The sequence below is a fragment of the Colletotrichum aenigma genome (genome assembly GCF_013390185.1).
Source record: "Colletotrichum aenigma strain Cg56 chromosome Unknown KSG_Cg56_contig04, whole genome shotgun sequence".
NCBI classification, from domain to species: Eukaryota; Fungi; Ascomycota; class Sordariomycetes; order Glomerellales; family Glomerellaceae; genus Colletotrichum; species Colletotrichum aenigma.
This window is the reverse complement of record NW_023500910.1, coordinates 4,456,660-4,479,788: the sequence shown is the minus strand read 5'-3', so window position 1 is coordinate 4,479,788 and position 23,129 is coordinate 4,456,660. Positions and strand designations below refer to the sequence as shown.

At 54.9% G+C, this 23,129-nt stretch overlaps 8 protein-coding genes across 8 annotated transcripts; 3 read left to right on the top strand and 5 right to left on the bottom strand.

The window, feature by feature from the left end:
- Positions 1–1,304: 1,304 nt before the first annotated feature.
- On the top strand, positions 1,305–3,131 carry FUBT-1 (Efflux pump FUBT; the record flags this gene model as incomplete). The annotated part of the gene is made up of 2 exons (XM_037322285.1): positions 1,305–1,965; positions 2,020–3,131. The coding sequence occupies 2 exons, from the start codon at positions 1,305–1,307 to the stop codon at positions 3,129–3,131; spliced, it is 1,773 nt and encodes a 590-aa protein (XP_037179873.1).
- A 290-nt stretch (positions 3,132–3,421) lies between these two features.
- On the bottom strand, positions 3,422–4,795 carry pdiA-1 (Protein disulfide-isomerase; the record flags this gene model as incomplete). Its single annotated transcript, XM_037322284.1, has 5 exons — positions 3,422–3,868; positions 3,925–4,279; positions 4,331–4,530; positions 4,603–4,610; positions 4,663–4,795. The coding sequence occupies 5 exons, from the start codon at positions 4,793–4,795 to the stop codon at positions 3,422–3,424; spliced, it is 1,143 nt and encodes a 380-aa protein (XP_037179874.1).
- A 1,325-nt stretch (positions 4,796–6,120) lies between these two features.
- Positions 6,121–7,911, bottom strand: rcm1 (25S rRNA (cytosine-C(5))-methyltransferase rcm1; the record flags this gene model as incomplete). The annotated part of the gene is made up of 1 exon (XM_037322283.1): positions 6,121–7,911. The coding sequence occupies one exon, from the start codon at positions 7,909–7,911 to the stop codon at positions 6,121–6,123; it is 1,791 nt and encodes a 596-aa protein (XP_037179875.1).
- Positions 7,912–8,802: 891 nt separating this feature from the next.
- Positions 8,803–10,450, bottom strand: CGCA056_v007033 (uncharacterized protein; the record flags this gene model as incomplete). Its single annotated transcript, XM_037322282.1, has 2 exons — positions 8,803–10,045; positions 10,095–10,450. 2 exons carry the CDS (start codon positions 10,448–10,450, stop codon positions 8,803–8,805), a joined length of 1,599 nt encoding a protein of 532 aa, XP_037179876.1.
- Positions 10,451–15,952: 5,502 nt separating this feature from the next.
- Positions 15,953–17,434, bottom strand: CGCA056_v007032 (uncharacterized protein; the record flags this gene model as incomplete). The annotated part of the gene is made up of 3 exons (XM_037322281.1): positions 15,953–16,431; positions 16,488–16,551; positions 16,616–17,434. The coding sequence occupies 3 exons, from the start codon at positions 17,432–17,434 to the stop codon at positions 15,953–15,955; spliced, it is 1,362 nt and encodes a 453-aa protein (XP_037178713.1).
- Positions 17,435–18,408: 974 nt separating this feature from the next.
- CGCA056_v007031 (uncharacterized protein) lies at positions 18,409–19,017 on the top strand (the record flags this gene model as incomplete). The annotated part of the gene is made up of 2 exons (XM_037322280.1): positions 18,409–18,621; positions 18,685–19,017. 2 exons carry the CDS (start codon positions 18,409–18,411, stop codon positions 19,015–19,017), a joined length of 546 nt encoding a protein of 181 aa, XP_037179877.1.
- A 702-nt stretch (positions 19,018–19,719) lies between these two features.
- CGCA056_v007030 (uncharacterized protein) lies at positions 19,720–20,904 on the bottom strand (the record flags this gene model as incomplete). The annotated part of the gene is made up of 3 exons (XM_037322279.1): positions 19,720–20,204; positions 20,262–20,328; positions 20,383–20,904. The coding sequence occupies 3 exons, from the start codon at positions 20,902–20,904 to the stop codon at positions 19,720–19,722; spliced, it is 1,074 nt and encodes a 357-aa protein (XP_037179878.1).
- A 1,091-nt stretch (positions 20,905–21,995) lies between these two features.
- CGCA056_v007029 (uncharacterized protein) lies at positions 21,996–22,691 on the top strand (the record flags this gene model as incomplete). Its single annotated transcript, XM_037322278.1, has 1 exon — positions 21,996–22,691. The coding sequence occupies one exon, from the start codon at positions 21,996–21,998 to the stop codon at positions 22,689–22,691; it is 696 nt and encodes a 231-aa protein (XP_037179013.1).
- Positions 22,692–23,129: the final 438 nt, after the last annotated feature.

Below are 23,129 nucleotides of genomic sequence, written 5' to 3'. Positions count from 1 at the left end.
TAAGAAATGAGTGGCATTGAGTTACCATGCGCACCTGAGAAAAAGGGATGAGCGACGGAAAATACAAACAGCCCAAATCCGTTGGAGTTGGGAGGCGACTGACGGTCTGACCTTGGGTAAGCCATCAATCGACCTCGGCACGGTGTGCAGATCCGCCGACATCCCGGTCTGTGGAGCTCTGCAAGCGGGCCGCCGACCCATGAGAAATCGACTTTGAAGGCTTCGCCCACGTTGTTTTCGGTCGTCGAAGCCCGGTGTGGCCGTTGCTGAAGGGGCCCTGGCTCGCTAGCCAACACGTCATTCCGCTTGTTGGTGCACTAAAAGCAGTGCAGGCATGAAGTACGTACCCGATTTAGTCGGGAAGGAGAGAAGAAGAAGAAAAAAGTTGCCGACCAAAGTGGATACACCTGCCTTGACCTGCCTTGCACAACTACGAATAGGGTTTTATGCAATCCGTTCGTCTTGTGATTCAAACTTCAAATGGAAGGGCCTGCGACCTGCCATCGCAAACCTGACAAGAGTCTACATCCGGACGAGGGGCGTTCTGCTCCTGCAGTCAACTCTTGGCATCAGTCTGAATTCCGTCTTCAAACCCTTGCGCCGAGACGCAGACACGACAAGCCCAAACTCCGAATCAAACGATGACTCTGCTTACGACATGACGGCTTTGCAATCACCATCCGTCTGCTGCAATCTGTGCGGCGCATTCGCGATGTCAGACACACGGCGGCTAAGGCTTGCGCTAGCCCGCGACACCAGTCGCATCGACTCACAAACTGCGCCCGACACGGAGATAACCACTCGGTCGATTGCTGTCCCCGGCCAGCCACGTCCGACCCTCCGTGTCATGCAGTCATGGACGACGACCTGAAGAATTGTGCACGCGGAAGCCATCCCGTTCGGGTGGGCTTGCATCGGTGGAGCCCCCTTCCCATGACCCCCTGCAATCCCGCCCCGATGGAGACACTCCATTGTGATACGGGCACCGACAAAGGGTGAAGAGGGCGAAGGCCATGGAACGACCATTGGAAATCTCCACTGCGGCCACCCTCTTGGTACGCAGTATATAGAACATACGCCGTCCCAGTTCTCCGGTATTCAGATCTCGCTCTAGATCTATCGCCCTTCCCCGACCTGGAACACCAGAGTTCGATAACGACATCCTCGACGATCGTCATACAAGCACAGTCCAGTTTGTTCAACATCGCGATATAAGCTTATCAGACCACCCGTGCTACCGGATCACCACGAGGCCGCCACGAGTGCCGCTACCACCAGCTCGTCCGACCCCAGACTCCATCATAATGGTGTCAACGCCACACTCTTCGTCATCTTCAATGACGGCAACGGAGGCCGATGTTGAGGCTCAGAAGCCTGCCAGCAAGGCCAACTACTTCCACCTCCTCTTCGACCAGGCCGGCGTCACCCCGGCCGTTGTCGACCGCAAGTACCCCGGCGAGGGCACCCTTGAGTCGCCCTTCGTCGTTGATTTCCTCCCCGAGGACCCTCACAACCCCCAAACATTCGCCACGTCGAAGAAGTGGACGTACACCATCCTCCAGGCCATCGCGACTTTCGCCGTTGCGTTCGTAAGTACAGCTTACTCTGGCGGCATTGCTGAGGTCATTCGCACCTTTGGTGTCTCTACTGAGATCGGCATCTTGGGTGTCTCACTCTTCGTTGTTGGTTTCGCTGTTGGCCCCTTGCTGTGGGCTCCCCTGTCTGAGCTGTATGGCCGTCAATACCTGTTCATCGGCACTTACATCTGCCTCACTGCCTTTAACGCTGGTGCTGCCGGCGCTCAGAACATCGAGACACTAATCATCCTGCGTTTCTTCGCCGGTGCCTTTGGCTCTTCGCCCCTGACCAACGCTGGTGGTGTTATTGCCGACATGTTCAGCGCCTCAGAGCGTGGCCTGGCTACTGCCATCTTCGCTGCAGCCCCTTTCCTGGGTCCCTCAGTTGGTAAGTCTAATCCATCCGAACTTGTCCCACTGCAGCTCGAACTAACATGTTCAGGTCCCATTGTTGGTGGCTTCCTTGGTGCTGCCGAGGGCTTCCGCTGGATTGAGGGCCTGATGGCCATCTTCACCGGTGTCCTCCTCTTCGTTGTCGGCCTTACTGTCCCCGAGACCTACGCCCCAGTCCTCCTCCGTCGCCGCGCCGAGAAGCTCGAGAAGATGACTGGCAAGCACTACGTCTCCAAGTACGAGGCTCACCAGCCCCGCAAGACCGTTGCACAGCAGTTCAAGGTCGCCCTTTCTCGCCCCTGGATCCTCCTCTTCAAGGAGCCCATTGTCCTTCTTACCGCTATCTACATGGCTATCGTCTATGGCACGCTGTACATGCTCTTCGCCGCCTTCCCCATCGTCTTCCAGCGCGGCCGTGGCTGGTCTCCCGGTGTCGGTGGCCTCGCTTTCCTCGGTGTTGCCGTGGGCATGATCGCTGCTGTTACCTACACGGGTTTCGACAACCGCCGCTACGCCAAGGCTGCTAAGGCCGCCGGCGGTTTCGCTCCTCCTGAGGCCCGTCTCCCGCCTTCCATGGTCGGTGGCTGCCTCCTTCCCATCGGTCTTTTCTGGTTCGCCTGGACCAACGGCCCCGAGATCCACTGGGTTGTCTCCATCATCGCCTCCGGCTTCTTCGCCGCCGGTCTCGTCCTGGTCTTCCTGTCTCTACTCAACTACCTCGTTGACTCGTACGTCGTCTTCGCCGCCTCTGTCCTGGCCGCCAACTCAGTCATGCGATCCCTCTTCGGCGCTGCCTTCCCGCTTTTCACCACCCAGATGTACGAGAACCTCGGCATCCACTGGGCCTCGTCCATCCCCGCCTTCCTCTCTCTTGCCTGCTTGCCCTTCCCCTTCCTCTTCTACAAGTACGGCCACATCATTCGCGCCAAGTGCTCGTTTGCTGCGGAAGCTGCCGCCGTCTTGGAGCGCATGCGCAAGACCCATGAGGAGGTCAACGAGGATGAGGCTATGGAGGAGGAGCAGGAGATGAAGCGTGAGCGCACCCTTGAGCGCCAACGTACCAAGGAGCAGCGCCAGCGTGCCAAGTCCAATGCCGCTGCCCCTGGCGGCGTCTTTTCCGAAGCCCCGGCCGAGGACGAGAAGGCCGCCCCCACGGCGTAGGCTCAAAATCCTTGACGCAACCACACTTTCCTCATAATCACGGTTACCAAAAATGTATAGATGGTGGGATAAATGATGATACCCGGAGACGTATATATGTCGATTTCACGGCATGACTAGCATTGGCGAGGAGTTATTTTTGGCATCATTTATCGGAACACTATCACGGCGGCTTCAAGAGCCTCATGCAACTCATCATGTACCAGATAGACCTTTCATGTATAATCCTAGTAATAAAGTCTATGGACTCAAGCCTCGTTTTCTCTCCCCTGTTACTTAATGCCGAGATCTCACAATTCATCCCTCTCCCGGCCCCCAATCTTGATCTTCAACCCCGGAACGTTCTTGACCTTGAGGTTGCTCGACCCCACAATCCTCACGTTCGCGCCCCCGGCTTTCTCCTCCTTCAACTCCTCCTGCCCCGGCGGCGTCCACGGCTTCGCCCTCCCCTGCCACACGTCGAGTCCCCACCCCTGCAGCTCCTTCGGCGTGAACCCTCTGTCCTTGGGGTAGCGGTACACTCGCCCGTTGGACAGCTGGTGGACCGCGCCGGCGGGGTACCCGTCCCTTGCGGGGTCGAGGCCGAGTTTGCCGGGGAGGTCGGGGAAATAGGCCGGGTCGACGGTCACGCTCGTGAGGGAGGCGTACTGGGACTTTGCAAAGGAAGAGAGCTGCGCGCGGATGGAGGCACGGATTGCGGCTGAGGGGTGGAAGATGTAGACCATCGGCCAGCCGCGCTGGAGTTTGTTAGCGACATGGCGTATGGAAGGGTTTGTTCGAGAGAGACGGATACCTTAAGCAAGCGGTCGTGGGTGGCGCGTGACAGATCCGTGATGAGTGGACGTGAGGCCTCAATAAGCCATGCTTCCAGACCGTCGGGCGAGGAGGAGGTGTGTGTGCTCGCGTCGTCGCGCTTGCGGCAGACGACCTTTGAGTCTGCGGCTTGCGTGTCGACGATGCCGAACGTGAACTCCGTCCAGGACTTTTTCGCCACGTCCTCGAAAGCCTCCCGGAGAGATGTTTCCGAGGGTTGCAGGTGCGCGATGCAGACAAAGTCGTCTACGTCTTTGAATCTCTCTGCCTCTTCCGGGCCCACATGCGCGGGGATCTGGGAGGAGCGTTTGGCTCGGTCGACGAAGCGATTGATTCTACCTGCGGTCAGTGAGGGAATTCTAAAGCATGCGAGAGAGGGGCCTTACTCATCGGCGGTCTGCGGCCCGGCATAGACGGCCACGTGCTCGGGTCCGCGGTAGAGTTGGATCTCGGGGATCGTCTCAGGAGGGGGGCTCGGGCATCTGGAATCGTTGGGGCAGTCGGCGACCCATTCCAGGGGAACCTTAGTCTTGGAGCGGACGGTGTTCCATTCTTGAGCGAGGGCTTTCCTGGTTCCGTGGGATTCCTGCTGGATGGTTTGAGTTGGATGCTACGGCTTGGAGGGACTTGGGGCTTCTGGGTCATGGGATGAAGTTACTTTGACAACTGCGATTGAGTTTAGTGTGATGATGCGAAGATCGGGTTGGGATGAACTCACATGCGACGAGTCTGAGGCCGGGGGTGGGTTCTGCAAGCGGTGCTTGGTCTTCGGCGTAGGTTCCGGAAGCTAGCACGGACAGCCAGATGTTGAGAGTGAAAAGTGCAGAATAAATCATGTCGCGACCTCTCATGTGAAATTTCAGTGAGCCGCGAGAAGAGACAATCAGGTTGCGAGAAGAAGGTTGATGGGATTGGGGAGATGGTGGGAACATCTTCGACGACCCCTGTCATCCCTCAGACAGGGGTATTCTCCTTAGTCAGGGGCCCGTAGTTGAGGTCACATCGCATGAAACGTCGCTTTTGCCAAGTTGGGAAGTACAGCTAGCGCTTGTGGTCTATTACCCTGACGTATATCCGGCCAATGATGATAGCAATGTTGATGGCGATGGCGACAACAGTGCTAATGGAAGCTAGTGGCTAGGTGTTTATTGCCATGACAATACAGAACTGTACTTGTCCAAGACTTGATGGACTGCCAGACCAATGAATTTGTCAAAGGCCTGAATGCCGGGCTGTAGCCGAGAAAGAGGGCGGCCACGGTGATCGTGGACAGCGCCGAATCGTTGAGCCACATTGTTAAATGGGGTCATGACATCGCTTTTCTGGCAAGCACAAAAGGTTGACTGAAATTGTACTTGTTAGCCATGCGGGCTAAGTTGTAGAGTCGCTCGACCGGAGTGGGTGCCTGTTGAAGCTCGTCTTGATGGTGAAGGCACAACATGGTGAAATACAAGTCGTTAGCATGGTCGTCGTCGCCGTTGACGACATTTTTACGTGAGCGATAACCGTGGCTGGTCCTTCGGTTCGTTGATAGATGAGAGGCTGTCCCATGATAGCGGGGAACGGCCAGTAGACCGTGGGTAGGTATCGGCTGTTGATTTGAAGCCTGTGAATGCTTTTACCATCACGAATCGACATGAGTATGTCCCTGGCAGGATGAATTTCGGTGATTGGCTCCATGGGCTACATCTGCGTATCGCTTTGACTCATGACGGTGGTTGTTGATGGTAATGCTGTCGATGTAAGTATTGTTGCAGGGAAGTTTCGTCAGAAGAGACGCAGTGAAGAAGACCCATATATAAAGGCCCCCGACGCATCAGTGCCTGCATCGACCGGATAACCACAAGCTATTGCCTGGATTTGATCGTCCCCGTCGATCGGCTTTCTGGCAGGTATTCCGATACCAAGAGCGCCAATCACACATTCCACCTTCAGCCTCAACGCCATCTTCCTGAAAGAACACCGAAAAGACACCAGAAGAAAACATAGGACAGGAACAAAAAGAGAGACAGGGACAGAGACAAAAAGCAAGGGACGCGGCCCTCCTGTGATGAGGAGCCAGAGTAGAGGTCGCCTTTTTACAATGTGACCATAAACCGTCCGGCGATCTTCAAGCGGTGCTTTCTTTGATTCGAGGGTATCGCGATCATATTGCTGTGCTACCATTATTATTATACTAGTCAAACCCAGCCCATTCCTCCTCATCTTCACTATCCTCGGAGCTGTCGCTGTCATCCTCACTCTCTTCCTGACTCTGTTCCTCCTCCTTTTCCTTAGCGGGTTCATCGTCGTCCTCAGCCAACGAGACCGGCTCACCAGTGCTCTTCAGCACCGGCATTCCCGTCAAGTCCCTAATCATCTTCCCCTCGTCATCTCTCACGTAAGGACCGTCCTCCTCCACCATATCCACGTCCCCATCCCTCTCAAACGCAGCGACAAAGAAACCCATCACTCCGTGCCCATCGCCCTTGTACGTCCGTATACAGGCCTCCGCAGCCGTTTCGTCCCCACCACACGCTTCGGGAAGCCCGCGAACAGGCCACTCCTTCATCCCGCGGACCTGCTTCTCTCTAACCAGGACCCTCCACCCACGCTCCTTAGCGACCTTGGACTCGAGCGCCTTCATCACCACGCCCTCGTTCTCTTCAGCGTGGATCGAGCACGTCGAGTACGTAATCTTCTTCGCCGAAGGGAACCTCATTGCATGCAGGAGCAACGTCAGCTGAAATCCGGCCAATGAATTCAACCTCTTCTGCAGCTCCTGTTCGGACTGGATCTCCACCGCGTTGCCGTCGTCGTCGACCATCACCTGCTTCGCCTCATCCTTCTCCTCCCGTTTTCGTTTCTTGACATCAGGCTTCGCGCCCTTTGTCTTTCCCTTTGAAGAGCCAGACCCCGAAACCTCTGGCAAATGCAACTCAGGCATCGAGTCCCGACCCACGATACCGCTCCCCGAACAACTCGGGTCCAGCAACAGCGCCCCGACGTCCTTGTACGCCTCCGCCTGCGGATCGACCTCCAAAAAGTCCTGCCCAAGCCCAATCTTCGTCGTCCCCCTACTCCCCGCGATCCTGACCATCTTCTCCAGCGTCTGCGTCCTCTTCGGGTCCCTCTCGAACGCGAAGATGGTCTGCTTCGCCGTGCCCTGCTCGGGCTGGTGGCCCTTCATCACCGCCGCCAGATGCGTCGTCTTGTTTCCCGGCGCCGCGCACGAGTCGATCACGTCGCCGTCCTGCGGGTGCGGGTCCAGCAGGTACGCCGGGAAGCATGACGCCTTGTCCTGTAGGATGACGTCGCCGTTCTGGTACGCCGTCGACTTGGTGACGTCCGTGCCGGGGCTCGTGGCCAGCAGGTTCGGGACGTGCGGGTCGATGAAGACGGCCCTGGCGCTCGATGCCGTCACGTCCGCGATGGAGAACACCCGCTCGAAGCCCTTGAATGTCGTCTCCAGCTGCGTCTCGACGTCGCTCTTGAGATGGTTGACTCGGATCCAGCGGGGGTGTCTGCCCTCCGGGTCCGCGTTGGCGTTGACGTCCGCGCGCAGGGCGTCGAGGGAGGGCATCCGACGCCGCAGACGCGCGCGCGTGAGCTCCGAGGTGAGGCGCGCCTTGTGCCTCTCGATGGTCTGTCTGAGGCCATGTGATTGCGGGAGTGCGATGCCGCCTTTGGCAAGCAGGAAGTCGTGGGCGAGCAGTAGGGATAAGATTGGGGTGAGCTGCGACGGGTCAGTGAGTCCTGAGAATGAGTGAGTGCCGGGCTTGCAAACCTTGCGCTCATGGCGAAGCAAGTCCGCCGCCTCGATGACCTCCTTCAGCACGCCGCTCCATTTGCACGTCTCCAACGCCAGGGCGTACACCTGCGCGGGCGGCGACTTGAGCCCCTTCTTGCGAAAGACGCGACTCTTGAGGCTGCCGCCGTGGTCAGGGCTGGCCGAGAGGATCTCGGCCGTCTCGTGGTACAGCGACATGATTCCCCTTCTGTGCTCGTTCCAACGGTAGTCCCAGTCGAATACAAGTGAGAATAAAAGAGAATTGTTGAACAGCCCGTCCGGTGTGGTGCATTCCAATGCCTCGGTGAGTGATTGTGGAGCTTGCTCGGCCGTCGTTGAAGAGAATTTGCGGTTCGGAGAATTTTCGCGGGGACCCGGGCGGGTGGAGACGACGGTGGATTGGGCGCGCGACAAGTCTCTCCCGGCGCGTGCCCATCGACTTTGTCACTTTAAGCTGGTATAATTGGGGAAAGACCTGATGACAGTGTATGGATAAGTAGATTGATTCAGAAGACAGAAGAATTTGGTCTTGGGGCTGCATGAAAGGAAATGAGGTGAAATTCTTCCCAATAACCTTAATTGGACCGCCATGGCGGGGCGCACTGATTCCATGCAAACAATGATGTAAGTATTCCCTTTAGTCACATTGCAAACGCAAGTAATTGATGGAAATCGTTTCTGGTTGAACTGTCTATCTGACTACCAGAACAAAGAGGCCAGCGCCTCTATCCATTTGTGTCCCTTTCAAAAACCCTTCCCAAATGCGGCCCTCTCCGGCCGAACAAGAATCGAAGTATATGTGTCCCCGGTGTGAGGTATGTATGTAAATCTGTTTCATCATCTTCGTCAAATCCAACGACGCAAAGTCAAAAAAGCAAACGGAAAGCCTCCGAGTGAAGTTCATTTTCCAAAGCCTGACCGAAATCCCCGCCCAGTGTTCGTTTCCAACCAGAACCCCTTCGCATAAGATCTGAAACTCCCGAATTTCCCAACACAGGCCCTAGAATGTCTAACGAAAAGAAGTTTGGTACAGGCGCAAACAAAAGAGGTGCGCAAAGGTGGAAAACTCCGTCTGTGTTGATTGGCCGCTTAGTGGTGGTTGCTGTGGCGGCGGCGCATGTGCTCGTGAACATGACGACGGGCCTTCTTGTAGCCGTCGCTGTTGTTGTTCGCAGGGGTAGCGGCGGCCTGGGAGTCCTCGCTGGCAGTGACCGTGACGGTCTTCCAAACAGTCTTGGTGCTGCGGCTGCAAGAGCCCGTGTTGGACTTGACAGCATCACCGAGAGGGTTTGTGGGAGCGACGGCAGGAATTGACGCCTGGGCTGCCTTGGAAGTGACGGCCGCACTGCTGGCCTCCTTCTCGGGGGCTTGCTGGACGGGAAGCTGGGATGCGACAGCAGTGGCCGAAGCCGCCGGAACGGCTTCCTGCTTCACAGCGCCGCTGGAAGCAACAGCCTTGGCGGAAGCGGCAGAGGAAGCTGCGGCAGAAGGCTTGGCGGACGCGGCGGCAGATGCAGAGGTGCCGCCAGAGGAAGGCTTAGCAACGATGCCACCGGTGAGTCCGCCAACGACGTCGCCGAAGGTCCAGCCGCCAAGAGGGTTGCTTCCTGGGAGGACGTCCAAGATGCCGTCGGTCTTCTCATCAACAGGAGAGGGTATGGTGCAGTCCTTGTTGGTGTTGAGACCCTTGAGCAGACCAGGGCACTTGTCCATACCGCTGGAGCCAGCGTTGCAGTTGTCGATGATCTGCTGCAGAACATCGGTATCCCAGGCAGCCATGAAGTCGGCGTGAGAGCTGTAGCCAGAAACATCACCGTTGGACAGGACGAAAGGCTGGGTGCCCTGACCCGGAGTCCAGCGGTCTGAGAACTTGGGGGTGTTCCAGTAGACCTCGAAGAACATGTGGGGAACGTGGATGTAGCCGGCAGGGCAGTTGGCACGACGCTTATCCGTGGCATCCTTGTTGGAGGGCCAAGTCATGCTGTTCTCGTAGTCGTCGAGGGCCTTGTTGGGGTTGTAGCAAGAAGGCATGTGGACGTCGGCGCGAAGGGGAGAGGCGTAGCCGTCGCAGTTCTGGTCAGGGAAACCAACACCAGAGCCCTCGTTGTTGGGGTCGACAATACCAGCGGTAGATCCATCAGAGTTCTTGGGGTAAGAGGCAGGGTTGTAGTTGGATCTAGGGCAGGTCCACTGAACAGGCTGAATGGGACCGTCGGCGGGCTCGAGATTCTGCCTGCCGCCAGTAGAGGGAACCACTCTAGTACTCATGTTACCGCTGACAATCTGAAGGCCCTTGGGGAAGGCTTTGATCTCATCGTCGGTAGCTTCGAAGCTGCAGATATTGTCAGCGAAATTTCTCGTAATTCGGGACCGGCACTTACAAGTAGTAGACGTTGACGTAGAACATCTCAACCGGCTCGAACTTCTTGGTCTTGGGGTCCTGGAAGTAAAGCCAGGGGAACCAGTAGGCACTGTTGTCACCAGCAATCATGGCATTGGAGCACTTGGACTGGGCCAGAGTGTCACCGGTAGCTGACATGCCAAAGTTGCTTCCTCCCATGACACCGTGAACGTGCGAGGCAGGCTGTCCGGGGGAGACTATGGGATCAACACGGGTGCGGACGAGCTCCTTGCCGTTGAAGCGGAGGACGGCGAATGTGCGGTCGCTAGACTTGGAGCCGGCAGAGGCGGTGCCAACAAGGGCGGCCAGGGTGGCGGCGGCGGCGGAAAACTTCATGTTTGCGTTTGTTTTGTGTGATGAGAATGGGTCAAGGTGAGGTTCAGATGAGTGAAGAAGAAGTCGTCGCTAGGACTTTTGGGCGTTGAGTAGAGACTGTGGATGCTGATACCGGAGCACCTTCGAAGAGAACGAGTTATCGCTCAGATGTGGTTGTGACTCGGATGAGCGACGAAAAGTGTGTAAGACACTGTGAGTGAGAGAGTGAATGAATCAGACGGATCAAAGATGATGTCTGGGTGTTGTAATGAGAGTGGTGCCAAGCAAGCTCAGCGTTAGTTTTGAAAAGGAATGATGATGAAAGGAGAGAAGAAATGCCCAGCAAGTACGACAGGGAAAGGTAGTGGAATGGGAGGTGAGGTCGGGAGTGTAGATCAGGGCTGAGGGAGGCGGACGGGGAAGTATTATAATCGGTGGGCATCTTGGGACGGGGACACACGGACAGGGTGGATGGCAGTTGGCAGCCTACGGCCCAGGCATCCTGACCTCACCTCCAGCTGACTTCTCGCCGCGCGGAAGAGGCCCGGGGGGCAGGAAGACGCTAGTCTAGAGCCCAGGCGCGCTCAGCCGTGACGCCATGGAGTGTTCTGGGTAGTGCGGCCTGGGAAAAACGGCGATGGATGCCCACAGGACCGCAGGGCGATGACGGGGGCACGGGAGACGAGGAGGTGGTGTGGGCGTGGGTGTAAGTCTGCCGGGGGCCGGGGAGGCAACGCATCTTGGCGGGAGACCAGCAAGATGGGAAGGACTGCGGGTGTTTGGCTGGGCTGAGTACCGAGTGCTAATATGGCCCGCTTCCGTCCCCTGGTGATAGACTTTAAACATGGGATGAACGACAGGGACGAACCCTTAAGCTTCAGAGTGCGTCGAGGTTCCTTCACTCTTGTGCAGCTATTTTCGGGTACATTTACTCAGCTTATCCTGCCATTATTATCCACAACCAAGAAGCAGAATATGCATTAGTGGCATCAACATCAAGGAAAAGAACGGGGAAACAAAGTTGTTTAGGTGGCTTCCCACCACCAGAGAAACGGCAGACGGCTGGAGAGAAGAAACAAGCGCTGCAAGCCCCTGGATACCAGACCCCGCTCCTCCTCTGGCCGGGCGTTTTCCTCTCTGCAGACTGCAACTGCGGCTGTGCTGCACACTTACAAACGGGAAACCGCCCAGACTTGAAAAGGAGGCCGCGGGAGTGCGCAAAAGTTGAGATGGTGTGCTGCAAGACTTGTTCCTGCATAGTGCATACGAAGGAGGCACCCTCATTGGCCATATTTGCGTCTAGCTGCCATTTTTTGTGCAGGTCCCGGGTTGGATTGTCGTCCAGTGTGACGCCGGACGAACTTAGCAGCATGGCTCGCCCCTGAGTGTGAGTTCTTTTTTTGCTAGCGCTGTGCCGTGCCGAGTGGCGGCCAGTCAGCTTCAACCAGGTTGAATCAGCGCCTTGGAAGAAGCGACTGCCACCTTGGCTCAGTAACCCGCGAGGCCAGGCGGCAAGAGGTAAGCATACTGCTTTGGCAGCGACGGGTGCCCGTTGGTGGCGTAGACGGTTGACATTGGAAACGAGAAGCGCTCCGTCCGTCTGGAAAAGCTAGCAGCAGTTTGGCCGAAGCGCATGGCAACCAGAAAAACCATTGATCCCGACTGTTCCATGGCATTTGGCAGTATTCGTATTTCAGGGGCAACGGAAGCCGAGGGGCCACCAAGAAATGACGTTTTGGCGGGCTGTCACGGTCTCTCTCATCTAATCCACCATGTCTTTGCCCGTCCATCGAGAGGCTGACGGATTTGATGATGTGGACATTGCCAATACGGTCGTCGTCGGGAATGACGAGGTTGCGGCGGGGGTGACGGGATCTCGGCTGGGATGACGGGCGGTGGAGATAGGGTGAAGCAGCAGCCGTTTGTCGCTGTTTTCTTCAGCCAGGTGAGACGGAACAAGAGAAGATACGGCGCTCACTCAATCGAGCCCCGAAATGCCCAAAAGCGAGTCGAAGCAGCAGTGACAGCTCTCCCTGGACTCAGAATGGACCTCAGAATGGAAAGTGAAGGGGTTGAGGGGTCGAGGGGGCGAGCAAACAGGAAGAGGAAGGGCCGGCCGCTATGCTAACCTTAATCCAGGCAAGTGGTTCCTGGGCTGGCGGGTCCACTTGCGCAGGGGTTTCCCCATGCCATCTGGTATGGTACGTACCTCGTTGATTGCAGTTGAGAAGAGAAACTGGAAAGAACAATCCAGATGATGGACGACAGTCGCCAGCACCTGCCATCTGCTGAACAGTTGCGGTCGCAGGAGCACAGTTTGGATGTTCTCACACCTGGCAGCCACGACGAAGACAACTCCTCTTTCCAGTGTCATTCTTCTTCGTCACGCACCTCAGCCAGCCTGCAAACAATCCCTTTCTTGCCCCGGCGAGGAATCTTCTTGTCTCGGCTGCTCTTGGTCCGGGAAAGACTTTTCTAGCTGCATAATTGCTTGTGCACTCATAGCTGTCCGCTTTGGTCGCACGACACTCGATTGGGTTCAAAATTCCAACGATACCAACCAGGAGAACAATCCCATTCATTTTTGCAAGTGGATGGTGACCCAATAGTCTGTTTCCATTCCAATCCTTGGGCCTTTGCGAGGTCATTCGACTGAAGGAGAACACCGATGGATTCGCTCTGGTGGGGTTCACCAAAGACCCAGACCTTCGCCGACATCTCCCACAGAGGCTGGAGGATCTGTCTTGAACCCTGCCATGACAGATTGCACAGGCCCGACTCAATGGTCAATGGATTTTGAAGGACCACTGTATCGCATAGCCAGCCGCCGGTGGGGTTTCAGAACGTCTCATCCCGGCGCTCATCCCATGTCTGTCTACCCACGTTTTCAACTAAACATTCACGGAACCTCCAGCGAATCACGCTTCGTCGAGCCGCCACCGTTCCATTGGTCAAGCCCCGACGGGGAGATCAACCTCTACCTCCGAATGTGACCTCGTTACATCGTCTCCCTGTCCATTGCATCGGGATTTCCTTCTCATCAGCTGCAGCGCCAGCTCACCGAATTCAGCGACACGGAAACTTGATAACTTATGAAACCGCCACACCACATGCCTCTCAGGGGCGTTGCGGCCGCGGCCGCCTGCCCGGAGATCATTCTCATGGCACTTGATAAATGGCTTGCCATCCTCTAGGTCCTCCCGTGACTGCCGCTTGCCGGTCTAGGTCGCTGTCGACCTCGAAGCCATCCGCATACCAAAGTTCCCTCAAGTCGACCAAATGATGGCTGTCAGATGCGGCTGGCGCCAACCTCCAATGTGAAGTGGTTGGGTGGCTGCGGAAGCATCACGGCTGGTCACGTTTGCATCTTCGTTTGCTTCCCTTGACAAGAGGCTTTCGTATGGCTGAAACTGCGGACAGGTTTGCGCCTCCGATTCTAGAGTCGTGACGTGGAAGCTCTCTAGACCAGTCACCCTCAAGCATCGTGGCCATGTTGCCGTTCGGTCAGGCTGGGAAAAGTCAGGAACACAACTCTTGCTTCGATCAGCCTTCATACTCTGACTCTGAATCCTAGCAACATACCCTTCATCTACAACGGCGCACTTGCACCCTTTGCTCGAATTAGGTCTCTTTTTGCAACGCTTCATTCCAACGCTCGCCAATCCTTGCTTACCCGGACTTCGGTCGAGTGTCCTTCTGTCTTCCCAAGACTTCGGTCGGAGACAGTCTCACCGTTTTTGGTCAATTGTTCTTCGGCCAGGGCAATTGTCACCGGACGTCGTCATGGAGTTCCTCAACGGGCTTCCCAGGTACCACTCACCGCCATCAACATCACTGTCCATGCTTTTACTCCTCAGCACTGCCACCGTCTGTTTATTTCCATGTCATTCAGCCTCCGCTTATACGGTCGGCGTCGGGGGCTCCAATGGCTCTTTTCGCACGTTCATATTGCCAAGCAGGGCCTGGTTTGGATGAGTAAGGCCAAGAGCAGACGCGAAATGAACGATAATAGGGCACGACAAGATGCCTCGACGTTGCAATCCATTCAAGCATACCCTGCTCTCTGGGCGACCGTCATGCGATTCATGCTTGCTCACCTTTTGTGAAGCCCGTGAGGGTGTACCCCTGTCGCATTCAAGGGCGGAAAACCACAGACTGGCGCGCGCTTCAGAAACGCCGGGCTCACAACAGTGGCCCGCCCAATCAAACAGATGACGAATACCGGTCAAGATCAGAATGCGTGGCTTCTCATATGAAACACATTGTTTTCACCTTCTGGGAAACAACAATGTTCAGTTTTGTTTGCACAGATACGTGGGTGCGGGCAGCCCTCCCGTCAGCCAAAGACCGAAGCCACCAGCCATGCAACCGCTATGCTCGCTTACATCACCATGCACCAATTCTCGGCGAACGGCAGTTTTCCTGCAAATTTGCCGAACTTTCTTATTCCTGTCAGAACATGCGACGATCCTTTGGACGAGCGGACTAACAAGATTCATTTATGAGATGATTGCTGCCCGCTTTGCGATAGTGCTTTCCCGCAGGGACGGATCGACGGCGGCGCGCACGATACCGAGCCCAGTCCAGCCGGGAACGCCATCCAATCTTAAGCCATGTGTCGCCCCTCGCCCATCTAGAATCCCTTGTCTGAGCAAGCGCAGCCGATCATGTCACCGCGGCTTGTTGATCCGGGGGAGCTCAGCCGGGCATCTCTCACGGAACCGAACCGTCACCGACATCAGAGCATCTTCCGTGCCCATCAGTGCCGACTAACCTACCATCAGCTCCTCCTTAGCGTGGAAAAAAGTCTCTCAGCTGGTGTTGCCTCCTCCCCCGTCAGACAGAGTCAATGCGCCTACATCAGTGTGCCCTTATCGCGCACCTTACAGCATCGCGACCCGGAACGGCGTAGCACGCAAAAAGCTTCGCTCGTGTGAGTGCCGAGCGTCCGGATCGCGGTCTTCGGGGCTAGGGCTGACAGACATGGGCCCGCGCGGGTGATGTTTGTGTTCGAATGACGATTACGTGCGTCTCGCTCTGTTGGACCTGTGTCTCCGAATGTCTAGGACGGTGGAAGTCAGCAGTTTCAATAATTTTCCACGAGACGAGACACGCTGGGTCGACAATTATTCGAAGCTGACGCAGGTCGTACTCTTGTATTTCCCCTCATGTCTGGGGGGTGAGCCAATCGTCGTTGACGGAATCATCTGTCAAGCTCCGATGCGTTACACGGCAATATACTTGCTGAGGAATCAGACGGCCGAGGCGTTGTCGTGTTTGAAGCTGCGGCCAGCGAAGAATTCTAGTGGGCGACACCATTCGTCTCGTTTTAGATTTGCCAAGTGCTCATGGAAGTGGTTGAGATCACCTTCTATTGCTAGGCTGCTATCTAGGAGAAGCCGGTCTCGTCGAGTTTCTGTCGTCAAGAGAGTACCCAGACATGAAAACCTCCTGCCGAACCCATACTATTTTTTTGGTGACTAAACCCACATACGTATTCACTAATAGCTCGTCTAGCCATTGTTAGTCCCAGTCTGTCAAACAGTAATCAGTATCCTGTTCAGCCCACTTCATCTGCCGCCACGTGGAGCATGCACTGCTCCCGATATGTTCCGGAAGTTCCATGCCCAATTGCTTCAGCCTCTGGACCCAGAAATCCCATCGCTGTGAACACAGCATCGGGGGGCCGTGATATAGAGGTCCCGGCTCTTCGAAATCCATCGAATCTTCCTTTGGATGTTCCGCTCGACGAGCATTTTCCCGTGCCCTTCTCAGAATGATTTTGCCTGCCAGCATCATCCAAGAACAGGCGACAAACAGCCGACATTGAATAGTGAAACTGTCTGGGCTCATCTCTTCCTCGAGAGCCGATCTCATGGCGTGGATGGCGTGGTGGTACGGTCCGCCAAAACCACCCTGCAGACATTGAGCTGCAAACCAATTTAAATGGACCCAGACATCTTTGTCTTCGCAGCTTGACTCCATGTCTCCCGTGGTTGGATCTGGGAGCAAGTCAGAAGTCACATTTCTTGAGTAAGGCAATCAGCAAACGACATACCGTTGAAGTGAGCTTCCATGCAGTACGAAAACATGGGAAGGTCTGTCCAAAGACGTTCTTCCACCTGCAGGACCATTTCTTGTCAGTATGTATCACGCGAAACGAAGATCTTGGTGGGGAAAACTGACACCTTCAATCTTCACATATCTTGCCGCACGCTTCTGCAAGTGCCAAACGACTTTGTGCATGAGGTCGCCAACTTCGAATGAGCCAAAGCGTACGATGTCGATGACAGTCTCCCACAGCATCCACAGCCAGTCTTCAACGCCATCCTCCTCCTTTTTGGGCGGGCAAAGTCGATCAATCTCTGCGGCGACTTCAGACGCAGCCTCTCCACCGCCAGGTCGCAAGGTGAGGTCCAATGCGTCGATAATGCGACGCTGTTGCTTGGAGAAGTCTCGGTTTCGAAACTTCTTGATCTCGTAAAAGGTCGTCAGCTTAGGACCAAGTAGATCATCACCCCTCTGGTGAAGTGGCGCGGTGTGGAATGAGGCAGTATCGTCATCAGATGCGTCAGAGAGAGCGGCCGTCGAGTCCTCAGTGACTACCGCAGGAGCTTCCGTTGCGAGAGGAGTTCCGTCGCCGAACGATGTCCTCAGATCAGAGGCAATGCTTCGCTCGATAGGCACAAGTAATCTTGGGAAAATAGAACTGTATCGAAAGCCAGGCAAGGGTCGGGGGCTCGGAGGGAGAGGAGTCTCGGCAGCGGAAGGCGACTTCGCAGAAGCCTGGGCGGTGGACTCGTGAGTAGATTGAGAAGCTTGTTGGGACTTGACATCAGCATTCGGTTCCATCACTATCTCAGCCATGATTTGGGCCAAGTCCGTCGCGTCGTCTGTTGCAATGTCGGGCGTTGGCTCAGTCGCCGGCTCGGTTGTGGGCTTCTCAACGCTGTTTGGCGCGACGTCTGGGTCGACTTCCGTCGGGGAATCCGAGGCGGGATCCATTCTGGCGTCGAAACGATGTTCTTTATCCTTTGGATTGTAGTATTGACCACGATTATGATGGCTTCGGGGAAGTGGGAAGAAGGAAAAATTGAGGGGGGAGGGGGGGTGTTGCAAACTCGGGGGGGATGCGGAAAATCGGAGGAGGAAGTCAGTTGGTGAAAGAGGAGGAGGGGAGAAAAAGACGGAAGGCAGGTATTGAAATAAATCTCGAGTTTGGCCACAGCTAGAAAAGCTGATCTGAAAGCAAATCGCTTGCCCCGTTTGTTCTTTGTAGACGTGGGTGCCCTCCCAAGGGCGGCCCTGCCACGTGACCCGTTTGTCGCAACTTCACCTCAAAGATCACCCGACCGCCCAGTGAATTAAGCAAACCAATCAGGAGAAGGCGTTGCCATGGCAGATCCAGGTTTGTTGACTTGGTGTCTGCCCTCTATTGCATCGGTCAAACGACCCTGCCTACCGTGGAAACAGTATCGTCGGTCAACGTGGGTCCTGGTCATGAAGCTATTCCCAAAATCCGGGTATGTCAAGTAAACAGAGCAGCTGCTCTTGCGGTAGGTACTCAACAGGAATCGTGGCGACTCTTGGAAGTTCTTGTTATTGTCTATCCTAACAGCGTGTGTATTTTGCCTCACTCGCGTCACCTCGCGCGTTGCTACGCGGTTGCTTGGGAGGTTGATGCCTCAGAGGGTGGGCATCGTCTGATGATAGATCGCGCTAAAAGGGGTACCGCAAGTGAATTTAGAGGCGAGGCCTCAGGCTTTGACCGCGTCAGAGTGATCGCGCCTCGCGGTCTTCACCATATAAGGAACCAGGGGAGCCCCTCTCTCTTTCACCCTCAACAACCTCGTAACTCTCGCGTCCTCTCCCTTCGCCTCCTTTCGGCGATAACTCCAAACAACGGCGGTTCTGAACCCCAATTATCTCCTAAACAAACACGCATCCCGCAGACTACCCCTATCTGTCAAGACGTCGCCATGTCTCTCAATGCGTCTCGTCTGCAGACCAAAACAAGCGCTCCCAGCGGCTCGCGTCCACGCACACCTCCTATTGTCCCAATGAACTGGGCTTCCGTCGTCTCTCCTAAGGCCGGCCGTTCGGTCAACCACTCCGAGAACTCTTTCAGGAGTCGCATAGAGCGACAGGAGGAGCCTGAGAAGGCCGAGAGACGTAAGTCTCACGACTCGCACGTGCGTCAACCCCCCTCTCCTCCATCTCTATGCCGATGAAGTCCATCTAACAACCCTTGAAAGTATTCTACCGAGTGCGAAGAACCGGAATACAAACATCTCAACGCTGCCGACATACGCCGCCAAGTCCGCCAGGCTCCCTCGGAGTACTACTCTCGCGGCACCTACCCGCACGCCTACAGAAACAAGCCCCCGATCCCTCTGCAGGCCGAGCCTGCGTGGACGGAGTTCCCAATGAAGCCTAGCCCGTCCAAGGGCGACCGCGGCAACAACTACACCGGCGGCAAGCCAGGGCCCATCCGCGCGATCTACAACGATGCAGACCGTGACGTGTTCGACGTGGCGTACCACGACAAGAAGCATCCTAGCCGCGAGCAGGACGATGGAAGGCCCTAGAAGAGCCACCCGTTTTCGCTGGCGACGTACCGTCCCGCCTTTCACAACCCAAAGTCTTGAAGCTTGCAGCGCAAGTAGGCGATGTTGGGTCAAAGATGAGCAATGCCATCTTTTGAGAATCAGCGAGTTTGCGTGGACACAGCTTCTTCCTTGAAAGGCGCGATATCCCTTGTCCTAGACGATGTTGCTTCCATCTCTAACACCTTTGTCAGATTACAAGCGAGGCGCATTGCGGTGCTTGATTGAGAACATCACGAAGGATTGCAGATTGGATGGCAGGTTCTCGAAGATGCAGACAGGCCACTGGTCTATCAAGCCAGAGGAGCATGAAGCAAACGCGTGGCGGAGAGCTGGGGATAATGAGACATGGATGATATTCTTTTCAGTTGCATTGGTTGTGCTGATCTGACGGTGCCATCGCATCGAAGTTGGGGCGTTTTGGCATTGGTTTCGTCGTTCTGCACTTGGCTTGCAGATTGGAATTTATGAGCAAAAGATACCCACAGCGATAGAAGCTCTCAGTTGTGCTGTTTTCGGAAATCAAGATTGTTCTGCTCCTGATGAAAACAATTGTCCTTGTGGATTCCACAGCCTGGTAACACAATGCTTTCTATTTCCAAAGAGACCGTAGACCTTTGAGTCGCGCTGGATTAATGCCAACTACTAAGCTATGATAACTTTTCTGCAGGCTTGGGGGGCAGTTCATGCTGACAATAAACGACGCACACGCTTCTCGACGTTTCTTATCGTCCTCGCGGCCTGAAGTGCCATTTCCCGCGTGTCTTCTTCCAATACAGATGCCTCCTTCCCAAGCATCTCCAGACGTTCAATCCAGAAGCCCCATCTCTGCAGACACATGGTCGCAGGTCCGCCGTACAATGGGCCTGCTTCCAAATACGATGGGGAGCCCCCAGCGACTTCCGCACGCCCAGGGTTCTCCAGCGCCCATCGTAGAAGAAACTTGTCAGCGTGCTTGATCCAAAGGCAAGCGACCTGTGTCCTGCAGTCTGCAAACTCTGGCAACGTATTCACATCCTCCTCAAGGGCTGTCCGCAATGCTATGATGGCTTGGTCATAGTCACTGGCGAGACCTGAGCGCATCAGTCGAGCCGCAAAGCAGCTGATGTTCTTCCAGCTCTGGACGTCTGCGTGATCAAGCTTCTCTGCTCCTAGTTTGCTGGTTGGGTCTGTATTGGAAATAATTGAGAATCATTCTTCGACGTGGCATAAAAGATGGAACTTACCATTTTCCCAGTACTCGTGAAAGGCGATTGGGAAGACAGGTAGATCTCTCCACATCCGTAGATCGCTCTAAAAGCGTAATCAGCCAACACACAACTTCAGAATATTGTAAAGGCAACTTACGCCCCAGACGTCCATCATCCCTTTGGCACACTGCACCAATTCCTCGAGGATGCGGACACAACCCTCTTGTACTGTGTCTTTCGATCCAATATCTGCAACGATGTCGAGCATAACGAGCCAGACCATGTACATCCAATTGTTGGCCTCTCTAGTTCGGTTCAAGGGAGGGCAGAGATCGTTGAGTTGACGCGCGGCCTCTTTTGCGGCTTCTGGAGTGGCGGCGGAAATTCCGCGAGCGAACACCTTGAGGACAGCAATATGTTCTGGGGTGATGTCCTTACCATCGAGGTCGTAGCTTTGCAGGATCTTGTCCTTAATCTCGAGCTCGAAAGCAGCAATTTTTGCGGGCGAGGTCTCGCTATCGACTTCTTCAGAAGCTGGACCATGAGTCTCGATCTCCGCACTAGGCGCAATTGGCAACTGCGTCGTGCTTCTTGCCCCGTCTTCTGTCGCAGGTTCTCCATTTAGCTTCGTGGAGCGTTCTGCTCGAACTTTGGCGTCTGCTTGCGCGTCCCGTTCCATCGCTGACTCTGTTTGATTTGGATCTGTGCTCCAGTCTGAGTATTGATGGATTGTGCGACGCAGGGTCCCTCTATAATGATTGACTTGAGTGGATGATGATGTTGTGTTATAATAAGACGTCCAAAACACGAACGCGCGTGTGGGGGTTGGAAGACATGGGCAAAAGGTGGAGCGCCAGAGTATCTGCGACTGGGTGAATACGGAAAGTGCGAGAGGTGAAGGTGAATTGGCGTACCGGAGTAAGGAAGGAGGTGGTGATGTGAGGAGGAAGTCACTCGCCCCGCCTGCTTCTTCCTTTAAGCACCCAACAGCCTCACTTTCTATCCATGTGGCTCAGTTTGCGAAGCTTTTGATACACGAATCAACTTTCGCTTCTAGTAAGTAGCGAATAAGTAAGGACAAAACTCCGTGAATGTAACTGAGTCACTGGTTATGGTCATGACGAAAGTGAAGTATCGTCAAGTCCTCAGATTACATCCGTATGATGTTTATAGACACTTGATGCCCCCTGAGTCACCTGTGACATCCATACATTATCTGGATCTTTGATCTAGGAAGGCACAGAGTTATCATACTATGCGTGGAATATTGTCACTACTCTTGACTTGTTGACGTCTTCGACTGACGTGTTTGAGACACGCCCAACCTTACAGAGGAAGCATCCAATTCACAGTGATGGCTTTTCAGATATATTCGAAGCAAATTTGTCTGAAGATGATATTCACTTGGTTACCCTTTGGATGATGCGCGCCAGGACATAAGCAATAGCAATGTCATCCTTGCGCAGACGGCGACATGAGGTGAGTGAATTCTTAAACCCCATCCACTTCAGCGCTGGGAAAGAAAATTCGACAATAAAATCCCTTGGATTTCTCCCGAGTGAACACTCTCTCTACTCTCAGTCGACATTGGTATGATCCCAACTGCTCTCGCCATACTATCTCGGGAGTTTTCTCGGCGTCTAGGTGGTGTAAGTCTTTCTGCATGTCTACTTTGCGCTGAGCCATCTTGAACTCTTCCCTCACTCTCTATGTCTCTCGATAACACTGATCATCTCGCAGGTATAGTACTTGAAAAGGAAAATACTCAAGATGAGCTACTCGTCTAACCGTCACCACTTCAGAAGTGGCACCGGTTCCTCGACGTCCTCGCAGACGGAAGTCAGGACTTCGCGTCGGCAAACCGCGATTATTGATGTCGAGGATCAGCGTGAGATTCACCGCTGGACGTATGAACCTCGTCAGGAGGAGGATTACCTCGACGAGCAAGATCTCGAGCACCGCCGCCGTCGAAGCCCGACCCCGTCTCATGTGAGTGATCCGCCGGTACTTCACGTCCTAGCTGAACGTAACCCTGTGATTATTTCGCAGTACGAGACCGACTGTGAAAACCCCGAGTACAGGTTTCTTCTCGCCTCAGATGTCAGACGTCAGGTCTGCCAGGCTCCTTCGTACCATGGTGGAAATCGCGGCTATCCCCATCAGTACTTCAATCGCGAGAGACTCCCTGTCAGATCTGAAGCCCCTCGCTACGAGCATCCCATCATGCCAAGTCCGGGTGAGGGTAGAGAGCCCGACAACTGGAGACCTGGACTTATACCGGGACCCGTCAGGGCAATCTATAACGAAGACGACCGCACCGTCTTCGAGGTGGGATACCACGAGCGTAGTGCCGCACCAAGTGGACCGCACGTCAGTGCGAGACAGAGTAATACCCCGTTTAGGCTCGCCAGGTACCATCCAACAACTATTGACTCCAGGGATGAAGATGAGAACAGGCGCTCGTAAGTTCGGCATTACCTGTTCAGTATACATCTTTTCGTGTCTACCGGTGACTCACTTGTCGGCCATGGTTGAGAAGCATGGACGTAGAGAAGAGGTCTTCATTCCCACAGACCGGGGGTATCTCTGGATGATTTTGTTACATAGCATAGCGCACGGCGTCGACGGCATCGTAAATAAAGAGACCTGATTCTTCATTTGTTATCGTCTAGTATATATATGGGCCTCCGGCTGAGTGGAACGAAAGCTTGCGCGTGGCGCAGATACATAACCGTTACGGGCTTTATTTCTATCTTCTTCTCAAAGCTGACTCTTTTCTACCCCGTATATTATGGTCCAAGCTTGTCAGATGGGACCCAACAAACCAAGCTTTCTTCTTTGTTGGTGATGAATGCAATGCTTGCAAACAGCGCAACAATCAGGGACTGCTCTCTGACGATCGCC